The sequence below is a fragment of the Thunnus maccoyii genome, chromosome 21, assembly GCF_910596095.1.
Source record: "Thunnus maccoyii chromosome 21, fThuMac1.1, whole genome shotgun sequence".
Classification (NCBI taxonomy): Eukaryota; Metazoa; Chordata; class Actinopteri; order Scombriformes; family Scombridae; genus Thunnus; species Thunnus maccoyii.
Genome location: NC_056553.1, coordinates 17,612,756 through 17,638,403, shown reverse-complemented (window position 1 = coordinate 17,638,403; position 25,648 = coordinate 17,612,756). Strand labels below are relative to the sequence as shown.

The window sequence follows — 25,648 nt, the reverse complement described above, 5'->3', positions numbered from 1 at the left end:
AGGTACAGCATGTAGGAATCATTGATAATAGCTAAAGCACAACTAAGATGAGAAAGGTTATAGTTCTTTCTTTGTACAATTTGTTCTTATATTAATACTGAAGATATGTTGCAATTTTAAAATGTCATCTCATCTCAAATTCATTTTTATAAACTTGATGATGAGGTTTGTACAGCTCAAATGCAAGTTTGCAACATTGACTTATCACTGTGCTGAGCACACTTACTATAAAGTACTGCTTGAAGTACCTTCTAAAGTGTAAAAGCATTAAACTGGTACTATCGAATTACAACAGCCGTATTGAATCAGGTGCTTTGATTTTGCTCAGTGCTATTCTGTGAGAAAAAAGGTGGTTAAGATTACACTTGTAGACATCAAATAAGCTGGAAGGTCGGCGAGAGGCTTTCATGCATGTTCAAACAGATAGCAGCAGCATAGGAACTACTCACAAAAAAAAAAGAAAAGAAGAATCGTTGCTGGCTTGCTTTCATAGTCTTTTTCATTTGCTCAGAATTTGACTTGCAATTGTCAATACTTACAGTAAAAGTTACTAGTGTGTTGTCTTTTTATGTGTGTATGTGTGTGTGGGGGCGGGGTGGTAGATGCATTTTTGAGGTTGTCAACCAGAAACTTTTTTTTAAAAAAAAGTATATATATCTAATAAAGAACATAATCAACAAGCAACTCCAGAAAGCAGTTGACTCTGGCCTCACTGAGAGAAAAAATGTAAATATAAAATATTATTTATCTACAATATCCTTTATAATACCTAAACAGTGTCTTTAGACAGCTTTCAGTAAGTTCTCCCAGTATTTTCATGCATAGATGAGGTAAACATTTAATGCATACATTACTGTACATCGTGCAAACCTTTGTATGACTGACATCTTCATTAGATGAATTTATATAAACTATATACCAGCAGTTGCCATACAATTGATAGACAGTTCTTCGCGTGAAGTTATACACTTTGAAGTCACACCTGCAGCCTGCAACTTAAGTACAGTAAATATTACAAGTATGTACTGTATGCAGAGTGAGTGTGCAGGGTTATACTGGTTACAGTATGAGTACACACTGTGGAGCTCTCTGCTTCATTCCAATACAGTCCTTCCGATATATTTATTTTACTTAGCGAATAAAGTGCTCCTGACTGTGACGTACTGGAAACAAATACACTGTGTTAAAGCTTTTGTGTGATTCTCAGAATATCCTAACTAAATCTTACTGTTTCTAACTGTTTCCTCAATAATGCATGAGCATCTGATTTGCACATTTGTGTTGGGACGCCCTATAAAAATCTCAATGAGCTCAGTCTCTTGTGGCTCAATAGATGGCAGTAATATCCCTCAATCACTGCAGTATGAATCCTCATCCCATATAAAATACATGTATACACAGACACATACTGTACACACACACACACACATTCAAGAACTGATGTACACATAAACCCAAACACACTCCCACACGCATGCACAAAAATGCATGTAAACACACACACACACATGCACACACAGATACAAACAGAGCTCTCAAAATGCCAGAAGAGATGGAGATGACATCATTATGGCAAATAATATAAAAAAAATCTGTAAACAATCCCTTTTGTCTGCATCTCTTTCAGTCCTCAGGTAATGTAGAGAAGCCCAGGATAAGTCAAACAGCACAGTGGGAGATATGGGTGAGGGTATGACTTTGAGACTGCAGTGTCTTTTACCTCATTGTGAAAGCCAGCACTGGCACCGTATCTTTCTAATGCTCTGATTAGGTGAGAGCAGCCTTTAGCTCAGAGATACGGTAATGTGTGTGCTTGTAAAGATGAAATCAATAGCGGCAGCACCTTCACAGGGCGTCAGGGAACAGACGGGGCTCCAACTCAATTCAATCCGTACCTATGACTGACAAACGTCTCATCTCACAGAACCCTGCGACTGCTCAGAGGTAAAAAGCGGCACTATGAATAATTGTGAAAACCATTTAATTGTGTCCCTTTGTGTGCAGCCTGCCTGGGTTCTGTGTTCGTTTTGTATTCACTCTCCCTCAAGATAGTCCCTGTGTCGTCATTTGTTGGCAGGATACGCTGGTAATCATTTGAATTCCCCCAGTATGTTCAGAAGATGTCAGGGAGTAGTCTCTGATCTTGTTTAATATGTGACCAGCAGCTATAAATTACCAACTCCCAGAAATGAGGAAACATGGGTACTTTTAAATCTCCAGGGAGAGCTCTCTTTCTGTCTTGATCCCTCTCTCTCACACACACACACACACATAAGACTCGCTCTCTCTGTCTCTCTCGCTCCCCCCCTAGTGTAGTGTGTGGTTATCCCCTCCCCTTAATTTAGTTGACGTTCAAATAAAAACAAATACCTGTGACTTTTTTGTTGAAATAAGCAATTTTGCTTTTAGCCTATTTTGATGCTCCATGGGCATACAGTTCTGCACCTTGTTGCTTTTAACACATGGCCAAGGTGTTTGAAATTCTATGCTTCCTGCTTTGTTTATATTTCATACACCCCGTTTTCTCATTAAAATCAAATGCTGTAAGCCATGATGAAGGGGGAAACAAAATTTTTCAAACCTCCTGTGCATCATTTTGGTGTAAAGTGGAAACCACATAGTGGCATACTGTAATGGGTATAGGCTGAACAATGTTTGGACTGGCTAATATGCAATATTGGTGCAAAAGAAATTAGTTTCTTTTTTTTTGTCTCAAATTTGTAAAACTGAAGTGAATTTCAAACTTATAATCCATATTTTTTTTTTGCATGATCTTCAAGACTTAAGTCCATATTAATTCAAAATGCAAAAAAGTTGAGATTTGATCAAGGTACAAAAGGTGACACTGTCTGTTTTTTAAGTATGAAATATAAAATATAACCCCTTATACAATTTATCTGCTTTCTCACAAAGTTCTTGCCAAGTGTCACTTTCTTTTTGTTTAGGACAGATTAGTCCATGAGGCAGTGGAAATGAATTTGGTTGCTAGTTTATGTTAACAAATTTAAACTAAATGATATGATTAAAAATAACCAGCAGGAAACTCACAAACATTTTAGTTATGATTTCCCTTGAAAGACTACGGTATCCATATCTGTAAAAGAGGTGCTGTAGGCACATTGTGTTGTCAGTGTCTGTCTGGTTGATGCACACATGCACATCACTGTCTGTGAGGCACAGAAACCAGTTGTCACCCACGTTTTGTTTTTTTTTTTACATTTTTTTTATTCCACGTTTGAATTTTGCCAGGCTGAGGCAGGATAATGAGTGGTGAGACTTACTGTAGGGAGAATGTATACTCCTCCATCTCCTCCGTGGAGAGGTTCTCCATTGAAGGCTGCATCTTCTGTTTGTCTGCCTGCCGAGGCGGTGCGCTGCTGCCGCTCATGCTGGGGCCGCAGCTATTTGTCTTCTTGATTGGCTTCTTCTGTGAGGAGCAGAAATCGGGGGGAACACATGCGGATGTCATTTGTAATCAAAGCAGGAAACAGGCCTCTGAATTTATCTTGGGGGATGCACACGGTGACAGTGACAGTGTGCGTGGCACCTTGGAGCCTCTCCTATATCTCAACCGCGCCTCAATTGACATGAGACAAGAATGACGGCGAAATCGCATACGGCACGCCATCATTCAAGTTGAGTTCATTTGGGAAACATGCGTACAGTGACGGTGGTGTTAAATATGTGATATTTGAGCAGCTGGCACTGTTTTTTTCCACACAAGTCGTTTACTGTCATCATCATAAACACAGTCAAATGGAGTTAGGAAGTCGGGTTTTAAATATTTCACCAAGGTACTTGGGAGCAGATATTATTTGTTAAGCCGCCAACATGTTAACGGCTTGCTTTCCCTGGCCCTGTCAGCCCTGCCTGTGTTGCCCTTGGGTGGGCTTAGTGCCTTTCAGCTTGAAGTTGTGAAATACTCACTGATGTATGTTAATGAGATCCACAATTGGAATAAGCAACCTCTCTCTTTCTTCCTCCACTGTCTCACTCTACCTCTCTCCATTTCTTTTTTTCCAACCTATTCCTCTCCTCCATCTCTCTCTCTCTCTCTCTCTCTCTCTCTCCATCTCTCCCTCTGAGATAAACTAGGCCCAGGAAGTAGTAAATGGGCAGGGCCCAATAAAAGCTCCATTCGTTTTCATAGGGCAATCTTTGCCAAAGCAAGCTTGGATTCCAGAGTGATGATCACAATAAAAAGGTGGAAAGGAGCAGGAAAAAAAGCAGAGAGAAAAATGCAGGAGATATATAAACCGCAATGTTCTCTGGTGTCTCCCCACAATAAATTTACTGCAATACCTTAAGAGCGGATTCCGTATATAGCTGGATTCCTGCCCTATGGGCAAAGTGGTTGCCTGGAGAAAATTCATTTTAATTAGGCCTGCACTGCAGGTTGAAGGGTTGAAATCTGATCCCTAGCACTCCCAGGCTGGGGCAGGTTGGAGATCACTCCACTTAATCATTAGACAACTGGGTTCCACACCACGACATTTGACAGAGTTAGCAAGCTTTTAAAGATAGGGCCAGGAGGATAAGGAAAAAACATGGTCTATAGAGGCTGCAGAGAAATAAAAGCTCATATCAACAAACTCATTTATTTAACAGGTTATCACTGATTAATGGTGGTCTGAGGAGCCTCCTGTACATCAGTAGAAGGAGGTTACTAAGAATAAAGACTTGGAGGGACGGCGGAGAGATGCAAGAGGGGAGGATGTCTCTATGTGCGTGAGAGACGGAGGCTTGATGTTGTTCATAGGCTTCTAACTACCTCAACAATAACATCACAACAACAAAAGGCCGCAGCAGAGGCACAATGGCAGGGGCGGACCAGGAGGCAGCAATGCCAGATCAGCACACAGAGTAATTTTGCAATTACCACTTCAAAGTATGGCAGGTAACATGCAGGCTTTGATTAATTTAGCTTAAGTCCTCTGTAGCACAGGAAGAGGCGTATTCAGAGCGGCTTGGAGAAAAAAAAAAAGGGAGGCCTGGCTGGCATTGCTGATTTCACAGAATTTGAGCTGCTTTGGCTTGTCAAGCAGATCAAAACTGGCTTTGAAGGCTGAAAAATACCTGTTAGTGTGAAATGTATTTTGACAAATCTCAGATAATAAGCCGGGGAGGTGTGTGTAGGGGTGCAGAGAGGGGCGGGAAGAGGAAAGCGGAGAGGGTGCTCATTTCAAGGGTAGGAACACTTCCCCTTAAATCACTGTTGTTACCTTGTAGTGAATCCCACCCTCTGCTTTCTCCCTGCATGGATCACTCTTCTCTCCCGTGTTTCCAGAAATGGCTCCCAAGGAAGAGTTCTTCCCTGGATCCCAAACAGAGAAATAGTGTGCAGTCAGTGTGAAAGAAAGAAAGAAAGGTCCGTGTTTGTTTTCATTTGCAAACCACATCTGGCAAACATAGAGAGGATCAGGGGTGGTTAAGTAATATTTATATTACACAATTCAAAGGATTACTAGTATACAGTTGTTGAAAGTACTGATTAAAATGCAATAAAGGAAATTAAAAAATGAAAAAAACATTGTACATTCAGGATTATGAAAATAATCATATGACCACCATATGGCACCATAATACAAAATAAAAGTATTTATCTATGTATAATACATTTAAAATTGAGCTAAAGGTGCTTGGGAAATTCCAGGTTTTTAGATGATTTTTTAAAAAATTAACAGAGATCACAATTCAAACAGATAAGTGTGTTAAAAATGTATTGTTTGCAGTGCACCAGTACATCAAATGAAATACTCTTTGCATTTCTGAGCACAGTGCAAGTGTTGCTTTTGTCTTGTTTTTCTACTCTGAGGCAGGTACTGTAGTGAAGATGTTTTGCTGTACTATCTGGAGACTTGAAAAAGCAACAAAGGCTGATGCACAGAGAGAAGTAGGAGTGTTAACTTATGGAGCTCCCACTGCACAGTCATCTCTGTCTCCCACAATCTCAGAGCTGAACCGTACCAGCCTCCACACTCTAATGTATGCAATTAGAAATGATGAAAAATCGAAAAAGAAATTAAATTTGGTTGTAATACATTTTCCCATTCTTCTCTTCTTTGGAAAATTACTTTTGAAGTGTTTTTCATCCTCACCCTCTTTTTTTCTTTCCTCTCTCTATCTGTCTCACTCTTTTTTTTTTTTTTTTTTTTGCTGTAATTTAAATTGTAAGCCGCCAGATGTGTGTCTCATGCTTGAAGAGTCGGAGATCTGCATTATTTAGCATATTAACATTCACAGAATTTAAAAAAGGGTTCCTGCGTTGCCTGGAGGTTGTAATTAAGTAAACCTTAGCTTGATACATGTAAAAATCTCACTATGTGAAACTTTTTCCCCCCCGTGGAACCAGTCACATCTATATAATACATAAGGAAACCTTTGCGATGATATCATTTTCCTCTTGCTGCTGGATTAAATATATCAGTAATAATAACTTAAATATAGGTGACACATCAGAAATACTTGACAGCAATAAACTATTTATCATAAAAAAAAAAGAAATACTTGACAGCTAAAATGTTCATAAATGGCAGGAAGTGTCTGTTCACTGTTATTATTAAGGGAGTCTGAAATCAGATTTCATCCTAACACAGATGTAGTTTTTAATTACCACTGCGCTGCTGGTAAACATTTGGAGTGCCTACAGTTACAAGGTAATAAGGTTATATTTGTTCTCTTCAGAATGAAATATCTTATATTTCTACACTTGTCATTACATAACTGTAAACTCAATTCTGTCAGTGTTAAGATTCTAATAATCTCACATCTGTCAAATATCTTGTAAACACTGAGCTAAAATATTTGAATACCTGGACGAAACGACAAGATATTTTTCATACTAAAAAAGAAAAAGAAAAAAGACATGTGAAGCACTGCCATGAATAAATGTCAAAGATGTAAAAGCAGTTAGAAAGAGGGGGATTGACCAAGAGGCAACAAGTCAGAGTCCTTTTTGTGTCAAATATATGAAATGGGAAATCCGAACTTGGTAGTTTTGCATTTCATTGTATTAATCCAAAAAGAGAATAAAGACCATTCTGCTCAACTTTTAAAAAAATACAAAATCAACCATTTCTAATTCAGGTCTTAACGAATTGTTTCAGTAGTTTATCACTAAAACTGCACTTGTGCAAATTGCATTTTAGCAAAGTATTTATTTGTATGTGTGTGTGTTACTGTACAGACAGTCTGAGCAGCCCATGGCCAGCTGCTTTTAATGTACACACTCACATACACTGACAAACACACACACACCTCAGCCTCTATTAGAAACAACAACAGCAACTGTGGACTCAGAGACTTGGACCACCACGGATTAGGATGCTTTTTTAGACAGCACACACACACTCATTACACAAGGCCCTACTTGCTAATGCGCAGACGCTGTGGAACCAGAATGAGCGCGGAGGCAGCATCGACAGCTTCGACAGCTAAGGGCTATGTCCGTGAACTCAGAGAGCTGGAGCTGCCACAACTCCAGCCTCTCCGGGCACTCAAGGCCAACAACAAACTCCTTGTTATCCCTTGCGCTCTGAGCTGTGTTAAGACCAGCACACACACACATGCTCATCGTGTGCATACACTGCATTGACGCACCCACACACACAGAAAGGCATACAAACAAAAACATTAATATGCAGACACTTGCATACATGCACAAACGTTTTCTAGGGTAGAACTACAAATGAGTGTACCTTACAAACGCATAACTCGACACACCTCTTTTCTTGCTTACACACAAAAACAGGCCAAGGAAAGAGAAAAGCCTGGGGGCCGTAACACTGTCGAGACCCCATCAGTGTGTTACCGGTGAGATGCAACCAGGCTGAGATGGCGGTTCTTGCTCACCTAGGCCCCTAATTGCCTGATGACTGGTCCAAAGTTACAGAGGGATCGAAGGTCAGTGACTCACATATTACCCCTGAGTCCATGTCAAGATCTTGTGTTAAGGTTGCTATGATACTGTGAGGATTTTGTGTTGCCTCACACATAAAAGTGTTTTATTTCTTCTTGTAATTCATTGACTTTTCATGACGAAAACAGATTAATATTAATATGCACATATTTGTATACCATTTTAAGACTTTTCCACTCTCGCTGGTGAACTCTGTCGCTCTTGAAAGTCAAATTTGTCTTTATCCTGTTCGCCGAACCACATATGCTGCTTTTGTCTTATCACACAGAAACTGGGAATTTTTCTGTACATTTCAGAGGCAAGAAATTGTTTCCTTTGGGTGTATTTGTCCCATACGCTCTTTGTTTGTCCTCCACGTGCAGCCCTATAGGCTTCTTGATTACCACACCCACTGAGTGCATTTACATGTGTATCCCTGCAACAGGCTTTGACGTTAAAAAGATTGAATCCATCTATTTAGAAATCTGGACATTGTTGAATTAATCGGGGGGATGCGGAGTGGGACTGATTGAGAGGGTATATAACCCTGTGGTTTGAAACTCTGATGACTGGGACTGGCCTGGAGGGGAGCACATCCTGAAAGTGCAGGGCAGCGCTCCAAAGAAGACATTAGATGAGGAATCCTCGAAATCACCATCCGTGCTCAAGGGGATGGATGATACGATGCATTTGTAAAAAAATAAATAAATAAATGAAAGTATAAGAAGGCAGAGAAATGAAGCAGCGATACAGTTATGGCAGAATCATCTGCGTGCTCGTAGTGATCCACTAAAGGCGATCATGAAACAAGATGCTAATCTAATTAGTCATTTGGGTTCAAACAAACCCAATGTAACTGGATCATTCAGTTAATGTGAAAGGTCACTTAACCCAATGTGCCTCTAGCTAATCTCCATGTTAAAAAGCCAGATACAGTCCATTATGCTTGGACAAGTCAACTGAGGTAATGCAGAATTATTATTATCCAACTAAACGCAAAAATATCAATGCAAACACAACGGCACTTACAGTAATCTTCAGATTTCTTGATCAAAACTTGTCAGAGTTATTATCTTGGATTGGAATGTCAGGTTTTGTTCTCTAATAGACACCTCACTGCACACTGTGATTTTTTCTACAGGGATTAATTAACTTAAGGCCTCAGGAATACAAACTTCCAGTCTCACTGTCAAGCTTTGCTGTGTGTATGTTATCGCAATGACAAGAGGTCTCCATATACTTGTCCTGATTCTGAGACAAATGGGTAATGAGGAAAATCCTGGCGTCACATGCACAGAAAAAGCGATCTCCACACAGCCGCACATCAGAAACAGGGAGGCATGAAATGGGAAGGAAATGTCTGAAACCCCCAGACTTGACAGAGGACTGCAGAACGGGGGATAATTTGTTCTTCTTTTCCTCGCTGAATTGGATTTCCATTTTTGGCTAGGTTAAAGTTGTCCATCCAATCGCTCCCTTCAACCTTGACGTAATCTCCCCATCTGAATGCCATAATTCGCTCCAGAGGTAATGCAACATGAACGGATCTGTATGCAAACGAGGCGCAAACGTCAGGTCGGCTTAGGGAGCGGCGTGGATGAGGTGTTGTGCAGGACACCTTTTGATCTGTTATTTCACTTACGGATCGGGTTCACTTCCCAAGCAACCTCCTCACCTGGCTGTAAGAATGTGTGTGCGTTACGTCTGTGTGTGAGCCTGAGTATGCAGCCATGTGTGCTGAAGAGACCTGGTACCTCTTGCCTTGTGTGGCAGTACATAAATCTCCCATAGTGAGTGCCTCCCTCTCTCTCTCTCTCTCTCTCTCTCTCTCTCTCTCTCTCTGGAAAGGCAGTCAGTTCGTTGGGGACACTTCCCTTGTGGGCGTTAGGATCTCTGTGGGGGGTCACAGGTCAGCCAGCGGAGGAAGCGACAAGCTGTGAAATGTAAAAGACCAATTTCTTCCACATGTTTCAGTGCTGGGAGAACACTGCCAAGCTGTCAGCCGGCATCACGTTTAAAATGGGCCAGGGTGCTACCCAGCAGACCTGTCACAACTCATTTGTAATTAAAAAGCCTGTGTGATGTTTAAAGCAGAGCACCCCAGAAACTTTTGAGGACTGTTAAATAAAGATGAGCTGTGCGTGCAAAAAAAAAGAAAAGGAAAAAAAGAGAGGGGATGTATTAATAACAAAGAAGCTAGCCAGTCGCCTTTGTAGTAGATCAATACCAAATGAGCCTGTATTTGATTCCTGGCAATGACCAGGATGTTGAATTACTTGAAACTATGAGGGTAACAAGAATAGCATGTTTAAAAACAAGGAAGTGGATCCTTATTACTATTAACAGAAGTCATTAGACACCTCTGGATGTGGTTGCATTTGTGGTATGACCTTGCTCAGACCACCAGATAAGCAGGGCAACCAATACATCAGAAGAGTTCATCCATCTACTGTGTCTGATATACCCCTTACACCTATTCAAGGTCATACTGGGGCTGGAACCTATCCCAGCATGCATTGTAAAAAAAAAAAAAAAAAAAAGCAAAAAAAAAAGCAAAGGAGCACCAGTCCACACACAGAAACATAATCATATTCACACCTGGAAATGTAAGTCTCAAATCAACCTGACCTGTATGTCTTCTGACTGTAGGAGGAAACCAGAGCACCCGAAGGAAAACCGCACAAACACGGGGGGGAACATGCACACTCCACACAGAAAGGCTCTTCTTACTGTGAAGCAACAACACTAACCACAGAGCCACTGTTCTATGTCCTATTGCCTCTAGAAAAAAAAAAGTGATATGAAATGAAGATTACATTTGAAGCTTCAGTATTAATAATGAGAGAGATTACAACATCGAGACAGTTATCAGAAATGTATGATGGCTTACAGGTTGACAACAGCCAACACCTCACTGGACTGCAGAGAGGAGATCTTAGTCAATGGACCAACACTGCTCTATTTAAAGTTATAACTCAGTAATTAGAAGGTAGACGCCTCTCTAATGCTTTATGTGCTGTCTAGCAATGAAGTGTTTATCAAGGCAAAACAAACAAGCAAACAAAAGAATTCCTTTATTGCAGTATCACATAAAACCACAACCACAGTAAAAGCTAACACCTACAATGACAAAATCAATTTGTGTCTGCCAAGTCAAAAGGCTTTTGTTTGTTTATCTTAGTTAAGTATTAAAGAGATGAAACTGTGTGGATATAAGGGACAGTGAGGCTGAGTCTCCCAATACTTCTCAAATGTACTGTTTGAACATCTAACAGGCAAAAAAGAAAGAATACTCAACACTGGTATCCTGCGGAAACTTTTTTCTCATAAAATCTAATTACTGTACATGTTTGTTGAATTGAAAACTGGTGAGTTTAAACACGGCAGCCAGACATACCACTGACTATATTGCCTTAAAATAGCTTGATCACACAAGCAGTTTTATGTGTGGCTGCTAATCTATTTCAGTTCCACCATAAAAAAGAAAATGGGAAACATAAAATATAAATGTTATCATTCAATTCAAAAAGATGTCATTTTATTAGTTCAGATAATTGCACACATTTACCCAGCGTCATGTCATCACGCTGAAAAAGCTTTGTTTACTTATTTAAGTGGTTGTACTATCTGAAAAGCTTTATCTGAATGTATTACAAGTCTGTCAGCTGGGTCTATCAGTGTTGCGCTTGCTACTCAAATATTTACCTGAACCAACATTAATGCTACAGTATCTGTTGGTTTTTTGCATATAATCTAACTGGAAAAACATCCGTGATTTAACTTCTGTCTGTCAAAGTTTGCTCACTGTCTACCCAACCCTACCCTCAAGCACATTCAGCTCAGTGGGAAAGTGCTGTAAGTGAGGCCTGCCATTCTTCCAATCCCAATGCAGGTTGACATTAGGGTGACATTTTCTCCCCACTGTGGCATAGTCGGGGGTTTTAACATCGGACCCCTACCTGGCAGAGATGAGGAAGAGCAAGCCAAATCAGCTGACAGGTGGAAAGGAGACCCCCGATGAGAATGTACCACAGCGGGCTCTCCTGCTCTACTGCTGGGGCCTGCGTGAGGCTCGTGTTGTTGGTACAACTGGGACTGGGGATGAATGGGCTGTGGACAGAGCTGGGACTGTGATGGGTGCTGGGGCCGGGGTGGCAGTTGATCGTGATGGACCTCAGGTTGGGGCATGACAGGGGGGTTCGAAAGGGGTATCAACAGGGTGACGGGGCGCTCTGGCACCCCAGACGTTCCATGTGGGAGACGCTTTACCTGAAACACAACAAACAAATGGGAGGCAGTCTGTCTCTGTGTATTAGAGGTCTACACATGGGTTCAGTGAACATTAATATAACCTCTTCATGTTAATGCCATCAGCAGTTATGCTCATATTATTCCATTGCATCACCATTTAGCCATTGTTTTTGGGAAAACAGCATGTGTGTGCAATTATATTACAGGTGTTTGTGATCAAACTACAAAAATGGCCAACTATTAGTATTTGTCACAGTGTGCCATGCTGGCATTAAATAATTCAATAAAGGCTATGATTTTAATTAGTATGAATATTGCACATCCTATTGTGCAGTTCATCCGCAAAGATTTGCACAAATATGGCAATTTACATCCCTTCAGGAATCAAAGCAACTGTAGACAACAGTAATGATAATGCAGTAATACAAACAACATGTCACAGTCAAAGGGACAAATAAAGAGACAAACCCAAGAAAGAAGGCTTTGTTCTGGCTTTTAATTCAATTAAGATGTTTACTAATCTAATCAATGCATCAGCTCAAATGCATCAGGAATTTTTGGGTAAAGATGTGGTTCTTGTTTGCTCTCTGGGGCCAATTTCCAATTTCTCCGTAAAAGCTTTTTATCATGAAAAATCCAAAAATCCAAACCCCCATCTACCCAGAGCTACAGTCCTGCCTCCCAAATGATAGGTGAGGTTCAGAGTGAAAAAAGATGCACACGCACACACACACACACACACACACACACACACACACACACACACACACACACACCCACACGCACACACATATGGTTTAATATTCAGACCTAGTCAAAAGCTGTAACTTAGACTGCACACGATTACAAATATAGAATGCAGAAAAAAAACATATGAATCTTCAAAAAAAAACGTACATACACATGTTTCCTAATCAGACACACAAACACACACCTGAAAGTACAAGTTGCACAGCCAGTGGTCTAGATCAGAGGAGATGAAGGCCTCAATTTTTTTAAACTGGTCCAGTTGTGTGTTGGGTTCTCCCCTGAGCAGTGGGGTTTTGTACCTGGCCGATGACAAATAAGCAGTAATAGTCACCATACAACCAGATGCATGATGGGAGAAGTGTTCATGAACAGTCTTACTTTTCTCCAAACTTAAGGCATTTGATCGGATAATTGCTTAAAATTTCATGTCACTTCATGTAATGATTTTACTAGGAATGACCGTGGTTAAGTGACCTGAAATACTTGTATATATTGCTCAAAATACAAACTCCTTCAGGTGCAAGAGCTAACTCTGATCTGCCATTGACCTACCTGCCCTGGACAAGACCGAGGTTCGGGCCACAAACAGGAAATGCCCCCCAAGCTAGCACAGAGCTAATGTGGCTGCTCTCTCCTGGTAGCGCAATCAATTGGAATACCAGGACCATGGAGGGGACAACCTCACGGGCTGCAGGCAAGATCTACAGACACAAAGCAAGGCGCAAAGTCACTCGCAATTCTACTCAGGTGAACACACATGCCTGCAGGCACATATACTAACGTATGCACACATATGCAGACACATTAAAGCCAAATATACAGGACTACTTGAGTAACCAAGAAGCCAATGACAAACAGACAAACAGAAAGTAACAAACAGGAAATGAGCCCTCAGGGAGACACTTTATCTACATCCTAGACTGGAATCCTCCTTAAAATTATTTCTGTGTTCTTTTTAGAGTCTTCTTAACTGCCATTCTTACCTGTCCAACTCAGCAAACTGCCTCAAAGTTGATGTTGTAGTAATAAAGTCAGCATCAAACACAGGGAGGAGGAGTTGAGATTACCGTTGTAGTCTATGAGCTGACAGTTACTGAATTTACGATGCAGTGAGGCAGCCATCAATCAAACTGATGATCTTGCATAAAGCAAAAAGTGTTAGTGGTTAGCAGTCGATGCTAAACACATGTATTCTTATTTACACAGAGAACGGTGGGTTTGCTTAAAAAAATGAACTGAGGTGTGTGCCACTTCATCCATCACTGGGTGGAAATATTTTATCCCTTTATTAGTTGTAATGGAAAACGCAGAGGACTTGTTTTAACACATAAATCATGTGTATCCCTCCCACCCCCCGCCTAATCTACTTTTGGTATGCACCTGTGAAATGATGGGTAGTAGTGTCTGACTCAGGACACAAATTTATGGCATAATATCACGGATTATGGATATTGAGGATATTTCATATTATTCATTTACTGTAAGAAATATGACCTGCATAAATAGTAATTTGTGTGTGCATGTGTGAGTGCACATGTGTGTAGTGCCTGCACGTAGACATGTGCGCTTATTTGCATATATGTGTATGCAGGAAGCGCTGTGTTCCCGTGTGGTTTCTGAGACTACATCATGTGCTTCAGATTTTTCCCGCTTTATATGTCTTCTTAAATCATTACAGATATAGTGTTTCATTGAAAAAAAGACAAAAAAGAGAGAAAAAAAAACATATTCCAGACTATCATTGTGCATGGTGGCTCAATGCTTCTTCAATGACCAAAACATACTGTAGGACAAAATATTATCGAGTAAAATCAAGAGATCCCAAAATATACTTTCTAGATGCTTTCATTATTTTCTCTCTTTCCTTCTTCCCTTTTTAATATTAAAATGTACGATCTCATGCATCCTCTCATTTGGTGTAAAAATTGAACAAAGACCGTGGGCCTGACTCTTCTCAAGGGCTCCCACTTGCCAGCATATCCAAGACATCTCTGACTGAACTGCACTGTTTCTGTCTAAATCCAAACCCAGACACACAAAGCAAAGGGTGAATGAAAAAAAAAAACGAAAAAAAACGAAGGAGAGAGAGAGAGAGAGAGAGGGAGGAAAGTAAAATAAGCTCCTGGCTTCCTCCTACCATCACTAATTCCTCATTTCCTCTTAGAAGGCACTGCAAGCACTCCTGAAATCGCACGCTATCGTGTGGGCAAGAGGAGAGAGAGAAAACATCCAAGCCAATCCTGATAGTCTCAGACAAATCTGATCAGCGGTTCCACCACTGTCAATGAGGACAACAACAACAGGTTTGTCAATAAAGCACAGCAGAAGGTTTGGGGAGGAAAGGAGGGAGGAAGAGTGACATGAGGCATTTACCATGCCGTACTTAAACCTTTTTTTTTTTACCTCTGAATCAGATCCCAGGTCTGCATTCAATTTATGCCAGCTTTTACCCCGTCCTTTATGTTTGGTGGGAGCCGGAGACAATATTATCAGGATGCTCGAGCTCAGTGAATACGCCCACCAGCACATTGACAGTGTCCACATGTGCTAAATGCTCCAGCTAAGGCCTTTAGAGTTGCCATCAGAACACTGAAGAAGCCCTTTCTGAGCCTGCACAAAACTCTATGGGATCAGGAGGGACACTGGATTTAGTGGCTTCTGTTTTAAGGTTTCTCTTGTGATTTCTTTTTGTACTGTGCACACATCATCAATGAGTAAACATAAACAAAGATTTTTAATCCACTGGTCAATATCGACCATCCAAAACGAGCACGTGGGTTTTAAGATTAGTGCAGCTTCTATAGAGGATGTTTTCCTTCATATCAAGAGGTTTAGGAAAGTGGTTGTGAAATCTGCATGGATTTCATCTAATGTAATCTGCTGTGTTGTTTCACCAAAAGGACCAAATATGAAAACATGCTTAGTCTTTCATCCTGCACTGGAAATGGGGGTTGAGATTTTTTTTTTTTATACTCTTCAAAAAATATTACACTTTAGTCAATTCTGCATAACTTTTCTATTTCTTCTTTTAGCCCCCTGATCCAGCTGAACTATGTTATAGATGCTCAAAGACAAGTAGAAAAGACACTAAATTTTTCACTGCATTTGTACTTCATTTTCATTCCAATAAAACATTACTTCCTTATATAAATGAATAATTGATCTTGGGTTTGATTTACATGCATGGATTAAATGTCATGTTTGAAAAGTTGTTGTTTTATTCATATAGAGATCCCCAGAGAAAAACCTAGAGGCTGCGTGTGGCATATTTTCATATTCTGTCTTTTACAGTAATATAACTTCTCATAACCCTTTCAATCTAGAAACTGCTCTGTCTTCCCTGCAACTGAAGAAACCAAGGGGAAAAGAAAAGGGATAAGGAATTTGGAAATACTGTGACAAAAATGAAAACTAAACATGCAGTGGTAGGTTCTGTCATATTAGCACGGCATGTTTTATTGTTTGCTTTGATCTGAGAGGACTGTTTGTTTTTAGGATCACATCTTACTGAAATTTTCCATTGCATTTCACATCAAAGGCGTCAGTGAAAGTGAGTGTGTTTGAATTCAAAGTCTACCAGTGTCAGAATTGTTCTCAGATGAGAGATACAGTATGTTTTATATTTATTCCACTTTTTGTCATCATACACATATTTGAAAAAAAAAAGGAGTATTCAAAGCAGCTTCCCCAAGCACAATTTACATAAAGTGGTCTTATTGAATGAACAAAATCCCAACTTAATTCTGTTCTTCCTTTGTTGAATAAAAACATATTAGTGTCAATAGAGGCACATATCACTGGTACCTTCAAATGCAGATCTCTCTGTTCCCTTTCAATTCTGCTGCCTTAATTGTGAATGTCAACGCTGACTGCAAACCAAACATTTGGAGTTCATGGATTCCAAATATTTGTTTTTCAGAATTATCTATGTTTTTACCAAACTCCAATATTTAAACAAAGCTAAAAACATACTTAAGTTATGACTCATTCATTTATATTTAGCTTTCAAGTAACCCATCTGCATTTAGTTAAAAAGCAAGGCATTTTTGAGGTCTTGTGGATTGTATTTTTGAAAATACTCTAAGATACTGAGGTGTTCCTAATCAAAATTATAAATAACTTCTATTTGTTTCTGAATACTTATCATCACCTTTCATGATTTAGAATGTAAGATGGTCTGCTTTCCCATCAAAAACATCCTCACCATGAACAGGTGCTGGTTGATGTGCAGGTCAGTGTCGTAGAAGCGTCCCCGATGCTCAACTGGGTCAGTGGACACCGCCCATTGGTGCTGCTCTTTCTTACTGCACCAGGCCAGGGCTGGACCCCCTAGGCGACTGTGAAGGGCCACACTGACCGTGTAGAGACCCCTGGGAAGCTTGTCTCTGGTGGCCCGTAGGCAACACATACACACCTCCACAGGCTGGGGAGTTGCGCTCTGGTTCATCTGTAATACACACAGTACAGAGTATTTGATGTGATAGCAGTATTTTATAGTCGCTCTGGTATTTCTATGATTATGGACAGTTAAGCTAATGGGATGCCACACTTGTCATCTCACTAAATGGAACTTATGAATGACATTAACACAATACAGATAATTAATAAATAATCCTACACCCTTTGATGCAATCCTTGTCTCCGTGTTTACCATTACTGAGGGCTAGAACTGCAAACTGTATATTCTGCACTTTCCCTAAACCCACTGTATAGTGTTGTTTTTTTAAAAATCTTGCATATGTAATACTTTTTATGTGCAAAGGTAAAACCCTGATTTCCTGTACATACAAAACCTCAGAGAAATACAGATGTTCTATTGTCTTACAGCACATCTGAAGGAAAGGGAAGAGACAGCCTCACATGGAGGCGTCACTTCATTTTAATTTGCCTACAGCCAACAGTAGTATCAAGAGGGAGTGGCATAAACTTAAAAACAGCTTTTCACCAATAACTCATTTTACACTAAATTTTAGTGTAAGTGTTTGTTTCCAGGAAAGTGTAGCGACTTTTTAATTGCTTATCTACTGTATCTAGTTAATGCTGTTAAATCTGTTATGTTTCAGTTCATCACCAACACACCTACCAAAGTAATAAATAGTTCTCCTGCCTCTAAAATTATTTGTTTGCAAAGTGAGGCTCCCATATTGACCTTGGTTGTCAATGGTTAACATCACTTTCAATAAAGCACACTGTAAATATTGTTTGGAAAAGTGATATGTAAATAAAGTTTACTTATTTCGTTACTCACTTTCTCCATTTTCACATCACCTCCTTACACTAATCTGTTGCTCTAATGAGCAATCTATCCATCCCTTCTTCTTGTCTTTGCAGGTTTACAGAACTAACAAAAACATCTTTGTCTGTGTTTATTTCTTCTAGCATGGCAAAGTCTTGTGTTGTCTTTATTTTGGATTCCAAGAACAGACCTCCAGTCACAGAGAATATATTGCACCGTTTGTAAATGTAAGGAGGACCATGCCACAGGTTGCATGTAATTTAGTATTGTAGCGAATGAGAAACATCACGACCTTGCTGTATGATGGATGGAAAAGTTGAATATATGACATAGCAAGGTAGAAACAAACTTTGACAACCTCTGAATAATCAAACTGCCCAGAAAATGCGTATCTGATGATACAATTCTACCTTTTGGGAAGTCTTCTTTACTAACTTCAGGTATGTCTGCTGAACAAGAGAGGTGTTTTTGCCCAAGTACACAGTCATTTGTTTAAGAGATGCCCAGTGCAGCTGCAGGCTTCCATCTACTGATCTCCACTCAACCATTTAGGGGTTAAGTGCCTTGCTCGAGGGCACATCAGCAGTTTCGTTATCGAGTGATATTTATTTCCCCTGGCCAGATTGCCAATTCAGATGAAGGTTTCAGAACACCAACCCCCTGGTATAAAGAGCTCATCCCACTAACCTTCAGGCTACATCGTCCCACTTGTTGTTTGTTTGTTTTGGTGACATGTGCCTTTTTTTAAGGCTTAAGATGAGTAATAGGGTAAGCTGGCTAGACAGTTTAGTTTTTTTAATGAAACATAATCAGAGAACAATATAAATACATATTCAGTCTTTTGTCCCCTGTGGCATCTGTTGAACAGCTCTGAATGAAAAGTCAATTTGGCTTAAACAGAGAGACTTCTCTGTCACCATTCATATGTTTTTAAATAGCGATGTTTGTCAGCCCATTGTTTGGCTAGTTCGACAATCTGTCTGTCCCACACTTTGGTGCAGACAAAAGAGACAGCGGTGACCAAAGTATTGCCATGAAATCTGATATGCATATTTATGGTCACCAGAAGATGATTCCTGATATTTTTGTGAAGCCTTCCCATCCTATCCCATCATTTCCAATCCTCTGTACACTGTATAAAATTGCAGGCATTTATTATCCTATGATTATCTAAGTTGCATCTCTTAATGTCCATTTATTTTATGTTCTCGTATTTGCGCTGTGTTCACCCCCTAGGGCAAATTTTGAGTGTCTGGCAATTAAAGCCCTCAATTCCAATCGATGACACAGTAACACTCTGAGTCTATATGTGCTCACACACACACACTCATGCATTGTCTCCACTGTTTGTTTTACAGTATACAGTAACACGGTGTTGTCACAAACCAACCTGAGACTGTTCCTTTCCTTTTTTACAGCCACACACACCACACACACACACACACATTCACCTAGCAGCAGCTGGCGGTGCCCATTGCTCTGCCAGTCTGTGAGGGGGGAAGGTGTGTGCTGAGCCCTGCAGTAATGCCCCTCAATCTCCTCACTGTGAGCATCTTTGCATACCAAAACAACAAAAACAATTTAGGCAGAAGTGAAATTAGTATAATTGGTGGCAAAGCGGTTTAGCCCACACATCTCACATTCGGGAGGAGGTGATGGAGGCCTCCAAACCCCCACACTAGAAAGAGATGCATGCATGAAGACTGGAAAGGAAGAGGAGGATGAGGAGAAAAGAGAAGAAAGAGGCAAAGAAATAAAAAATAATAACATCACAATGTTACAATTTGCACTACGTATGTGTTTAAGAGGTATTGTTATTATCTGGCCCACATGCTTGCACAGGCATCGTAAGAGACAGTCAAGACAGCAAGGCGAAGGTAAAAGGTGAAGTGAGCCAATTTTCCATATCAGAGGTGGTTTGTTTGCCCCAAGCCTGAGTTGTGCCTAAAGTGCCATAACATTACAGCACTCCTACAGATGAGATCAAAGGCTCTAGCGAGGGATCCTCCGTGGTTTTGCTGGCAAGCGGCCGTCCTTTCGCTGAAATATCTTTTCAGGGCTTTCCACACATTGACTGATCACACAAAATGCACTCTTAATAGAGACAGGAAATGCCACATACAAAAACTTCCTTTCTTTCTAAGTATGGGCTAATATTCAGAGATTAAGCTTTCTCGTTAATTATTTTCATTTTAATTAGTAAATCTTAATTAACAATGAACATTTACCCTTAAAAATTTTTGGCTTCGGAATGAAGGAGGGGGGTGAAGAAAGGAGAGAATAAATATGACAATCTTTTTGGGACCTCCGGGCAGGATTACTGATGCAGGCTGCCTTAGTTATTAAACACATTCTAAATTAAATGCCTCCATGAATTTTGCACAGAAATATATTTTCATAGTTTTGCATGCCAAATGTGACATTTTATATTTCAGATTCATCTCGCTGCAGTAATTTTAGGGAAATGTCATATAAACAAAGATTTTGTCATTTACCAAAGGAAATTACTATGCGTGGCAGGTTTGGCCATTGCTTTCTCTCTCTCTCTTTCTCTCTTTCCCTCTCCCTCTTTTGCCCCCTATTCTGCCTGTGCCGGTTGTTTCAAGTCAGCAAGCCATAAAAAATCTTTATCTCAGTGAAACACAGCAATTTGGGAGATAATCGAATGGTGACTGGGGGGCACAAACGCCAGTCTGAGGAATTATACCACAATCTCCCCTGCATTTACAACCTTCCTCAAAGCCAGTTGTCACCCTGGAAGGAAAGCCCCCGACTGAAGATTCATTACATCTTTAAGCCAGCACGGTGGCATGGCAGCCTCATCCCCAGATGCAACACAACAGCACACTCCTCCCACAGCTGGTGATGCTACCGCTAAAGCTGCAGCTTCCGTCTCCCTTTCCCACTTGGTTCTCTTTTCTCTGCTCTCCCTCTGTTCCCCTTTTTCATCTCCAAAGACTCCTTTTCCCTCCTACTTAGATTCCTAAAACCACAGACTCCATCCACACAAAGCAGGAAAACATTCTTTATATACTGTATAAAAACAATGTGGCTGGATAGTTAGCATACTGTATAGGGAAGCCTTTTGCTCAGCGTTGTATGGTGCCTGTGCGTGAATGTATGTGTGTAGGCATGTGCACATTCACTACCCACTGGTGTAATGAAAGGAGTGAAGGAATTTGAAAAACTAGAAAAAAGGGACATAATTTCCCCATTCTTTAAAAGGTCCCATTCATCATAGGATTTCACATAATTACATCATTTGACTGTTTTTGAACAACCAATCCTGCCTTTTATTTATTTATTTTTTGGCGATTGGTAAACACTTCAGGATCGATATCTTCTCCTGAGACACAACCCTCTTAGAGATTAAGGGGTATGTCACTTCCTGTTTGTGTGTTTTCTTTTTCCCCCAGTCCACAGTCACAGTGGAAAACAGATCTTACCTGCCGCAGGGGCCATGATGCCGAAGAGGAGGATTCTGGGAGCTCTGTCATCTGGCCGTATTCGGCTGTAGCTTCCTCTTGGCCTTCACCCAGCGCTCTGAGTGACAGGCTTTCAAGGGTTCTGCTACTACGTGCACAAACACACACACACACACACACACACACGTGTATAGGAAACACAAACACAAGAAGCTAACCCTGTTAACAGCCACCTGCATTTTGGATTCTCTGTTGTTCCACTCTGTAGCCAACAGCAGCTCAATCTAATAACACCACAACAAAACACTTTCCACTGGGTCCCTCTCTCTCTTTCTATTTCTTTCCCTCTCCCTCTCTCTCTCTCCCTTTCTCAGCCTTTCAATCTTATCAGTGGTAATGTAATAAGCGGTTGCTTCGCTCTGTCTCCTCGCCACCTCTCTTAATTCCTCAAAATAAAGCAATATCACAGGGGCCCTGGCCTGCCTGTGACTGGGGATAAGATGCTTGTAAAAGGAAGGATAATTCAGCAAATAAATGCTCAGCATCAAAGGCAGGCACTGGGTCTTTCTTTCCTTTCTCTCCCTCCTCTCTGTTCGCCTATCAAAAGTATTACATGTGCTTTCATCAGTTCACAACAAGGCACAATGTGCTTCCTAATGCAATTACTCGACCTCCATTAAATCAGAAACAGTGGAAACAAATGAATTACACATTTGTTACAAAAACCACAACTCAGCTCCGCGTCTCTCCTCTTTATTTTTTTTTTCTTTCATAGGCATAGAGAGAGAAAAAGTGAAATCATTTCTCATTCAATTTCAGGCAGATGTAGCCCTAGGTGATGCATAGAAAGTCTCCCATGTCTAATAGCCACCCACCATTGATATCAGAAGGAATTTACAGGGTTCAAGGCTGTCGAGAGGAGGTCATCTCGCTAAACTCCGAACCACATTCATCTGACAGGGCTGGTGTCCGACTACCACCCACCCATAAAACAACCAAACACAAGTGAAGATACTGATGTGTACAGTAGTTTCTTGATTCTATCATGTCAGCCAGCATGGTAGTCCATAATTACTAAAAACTTAAACATGCTAAGCTGATTGCCCGCTGGGCTCTCGGTATGAGATGTGATGTGTGATCTCTGACTTAAGTGGATGGACCAAGAATTGATGCGCCTTCCAGCCCAATGACATGGACAGATTTCTGTGGCCTCGAGCCATACTACCCACAATGCAATGCCCGCCGACAGGAGAAGCCATGCAGAGGACATATAAATTACATGCCTTCTCGGATGTCAGTGGGAATACAAATGCTTTTCACACAATTAATGATTACAGTCATGTGACATCAATTGTACATACGGAGAGAAATATGAAATGGGCTGGACTTACCACTGAAGCAGTGTGTTCAGCCTGGGTTGTGGCGCTTCTCTCACTGCCTCGTCACAGTCTCTTTGTGAATGGGGCTCCTTTGAAATATTAAAGTGGATGTGTTAACAACCATAGTTAACTATTATTAACATGATCAGCTAATTGACAGTTTATTCAATTTAAACAACCTCGTTTATAATTGTAATTTAAGATATTAATTAATGTGAGACTTCAATAACATATTTTAAAGCTGAGCACATAAGCATGAACAATTTGGTGGGTTTATATTATGGACAAATGTAATGGAAAAGAATATGATGTGTTCAGCTTGTGAAATGACCTATAGACATCATATAGCCTCAAAGCTAATGTCTTGAGGGCAGATATACCTATAACTAAAAAAGCAACACATACAGTATATATGCAGCACAAGGGTCTTTACCACAACATTCCTAGTGAAAAAGGCCATTAGTCTCTTCTTTCTCTTTGCCCACTCACTCCTCTTCAGTGGTCCCTTCTGAGCAGCTTGCTGAAAAATATGTGTAAATACACATGCACACTTTCTTTGAGTGCAGCTTTATGAAACAGTGCGGTACACCATAATGGCAGAATTAAGCACAAGGAGCAACTGTAATGCAATCTGCAGGCAATCGATACCGAGCCAGACCCTAAAGACATGTAGCGTTTGATGAGCATTTCTGCCGGTTTTACATTCAGTCAGCACATTCACACTCCCCATTCAGACGCATTGACACTGCTAAGTGACAGCGTCTCGCCCTGTAGAGGCTTTGTGCAGCAGAATAGAGAAAGAAGAAAAACACTATTATTTTTAAAATAGATGTGAAATCTCTGGTGGATAATGTGCTTTCAATGGGAGGTGGGTGTGGAAACAGTAGGAGAGCGCATACATATTATACAGAATAAGATAACACTGATCCCAATACTGATACAGTACACAGTAGATGCCACTGATTATCCAGTAAGAGGGGATGAGTCAACTGTTGCTGTGTCTTCCAAGTGATGGTGAGACATTGTTGAACCATTTTTCCCCAATTACATTTACTCTCTATTCATATAATTTGATACTCCTACTCTCTTTTCAAGTGAGATTACGACTAAAAATACAGTGGATAGAAGTTCTGCATTCTGTTTACATATGTGTTAATGTTTGGGTTTCTTTGCAATCTAGATTTCCTGACACAATGGAAATCCAGTGTTCACTCTCGTTTCTTTTCTGCCTGATGGAATACAAACACTTGTTTGGTAAGAAGCTTCAGATCTTAACGCTAGTTCGCAAAATCCCTCCTCCCTGCAAAAACACAGTTGGAAAATAAAAAGTAGTCACGCTCTATTTTTCCTGAAAAGGAAAATAAGATGGTTAAAGAACCAAGAAAATTCAGTTTCTGTCAGAAACAAATATGCATGACAATGCACAGCAAAGTTCAAAGACAGAACAAAAGTGTCTCCACAAATAAATTAATTGTGTGAGGATATCATATGTAGCATAAATTATACAGTTGAAATCCATGCTCTCATTTTGAGCTGAGGATGAATGAGTTATCTAACCTCTGAAATATCTTCAATGCACGTTCTACAAAGAGCTATTTTATTTCAATGCATTCAGTGGAGATTCAGACCATCCACACTGAGAATGAAATGTGGAACTTTCAAAAAGGTAGCAGTGGAGAAAAAAAGGTTAGGGACAAAAAGTAGAGCAAAGAAGCAAGTATGAAAAAAGAGAAAGAAACTTAGTAAGCTGAGTGTGTAAGACACACACATATGTACACACACAGGCATGTGAACAGACAAAAACAGATGAATGTACACGCCCACATGCACACACTCTATGTCCATTAGCCAAAGCCACTGATACACACTATAATGGACATGGCTGATGTGCTGGTGAATATGGGATGATGACACAGATATTCCTCTTTGTAGCCCTGACCTGCTGCAGTGAAAGGCTGCCAAGCGTGATCATGTCAGGTCGCACACACTCCCTCAGCTGCTGGGCGTAGTGGGGGATCACCTCCTCAGCTGTTTTCACTGCAAGATATAAGAATGTATAAGAAAAAAATGAATATAAATTCTTCTCCTTTTTTTAAGTCAGATTTCTTTTCCAATAAAAACATTCAATAAAAACTTTAACAGGGACAAAAACTGAAGAAACGTCATTAATTGATGAATTATGAATGAATTTGAATTATTGAAATACCATAGTACTATACCATACAATATAACTATACTATACTATACTATACTATACTATACTATACTATACTATATTATACTCTCCACACAAGAATTCAAATATGAAAATGAATAAAAGGATATCATTACTTTTTACAGTGCTCTCTCTGCCCATTACCATCCTCCCTGCTTCCAGTCCAGCTTCTCCTCCAAGCCCAGCACTAGCCCCAGCCTGGGCTTTGGCAATGAAATGGGCCTGGGAGGGCCTGGAGCCTGAGGCATCACCACCACTATGGAGCAGCAGTCGCCGCTGAAGCACCGGATCACCCGCCTTCACCTCCAACACCTCCTCATCCCTAGAGGCTAGCAGCGTACCTGGAGAGATACGCATCAGTGGGCATGCACAGACACACACACACACATACACACACACACACACACACACTAAGATGAATCTGCACACATAAACACTAGCACATGCATACACATACTGATGGACACGCATACTTAGCACATCCAAACACACACT

General features: G+C 40.4%; 1 protein-coding gene across 1 annotated transcript in view; it reads right to left on the bottom strand.

The window, feature by feature from the left end:
- Positions 1–25,648, bottom strand: part of ofcc1 (orofacial cleft 1 candidate 1) — a 95,794-nt gene that overhangs the window by 47,500 nt on the left and 22,646 nt on the right. The window contains exons 7-17 of the mRNA XM_042399661.1: positions 25,270–25,494; positions 24,878–24,975; positions 23,372–23,458; positions 22,951–23,027; positions 21,581–21,707; positions 17,103–17,345; positions 13,451–13,599; positions 13,083–13,197; positions 11,857–12,166; positions 5,223–5,314; positions 3,282–3,427 (exon numbers count right to left, since the gene is read on the bottom strand). Coding sequence (XP_042255595.1) covers positions 3,282–3,427; positions 5,223–5,314; positions 11,857–12,166; positions 13,083–13,197; positions 13,451–13,599; positions 17,103–17,345; positions 21,581–21,707; positions 22,951–23,027; positions 23,372–23,458; positions 24,878–24,975; positions 25,270–25,494 — 1,669 coding nt within the window. The remainder of the gene's footprint in view (positions 1–3,281; positions 3,428–5,222; positions 5,315–11,856; positions 12,167–13,082; positions 13,198–13,450; positions 13,600–17,102; positions 17,346–21,580; positions 21,708–22,950; positions 23,028–23,371; positions 23,459–24,877; positions 24,976–25,269; positions 25,495–25,648) is intronic.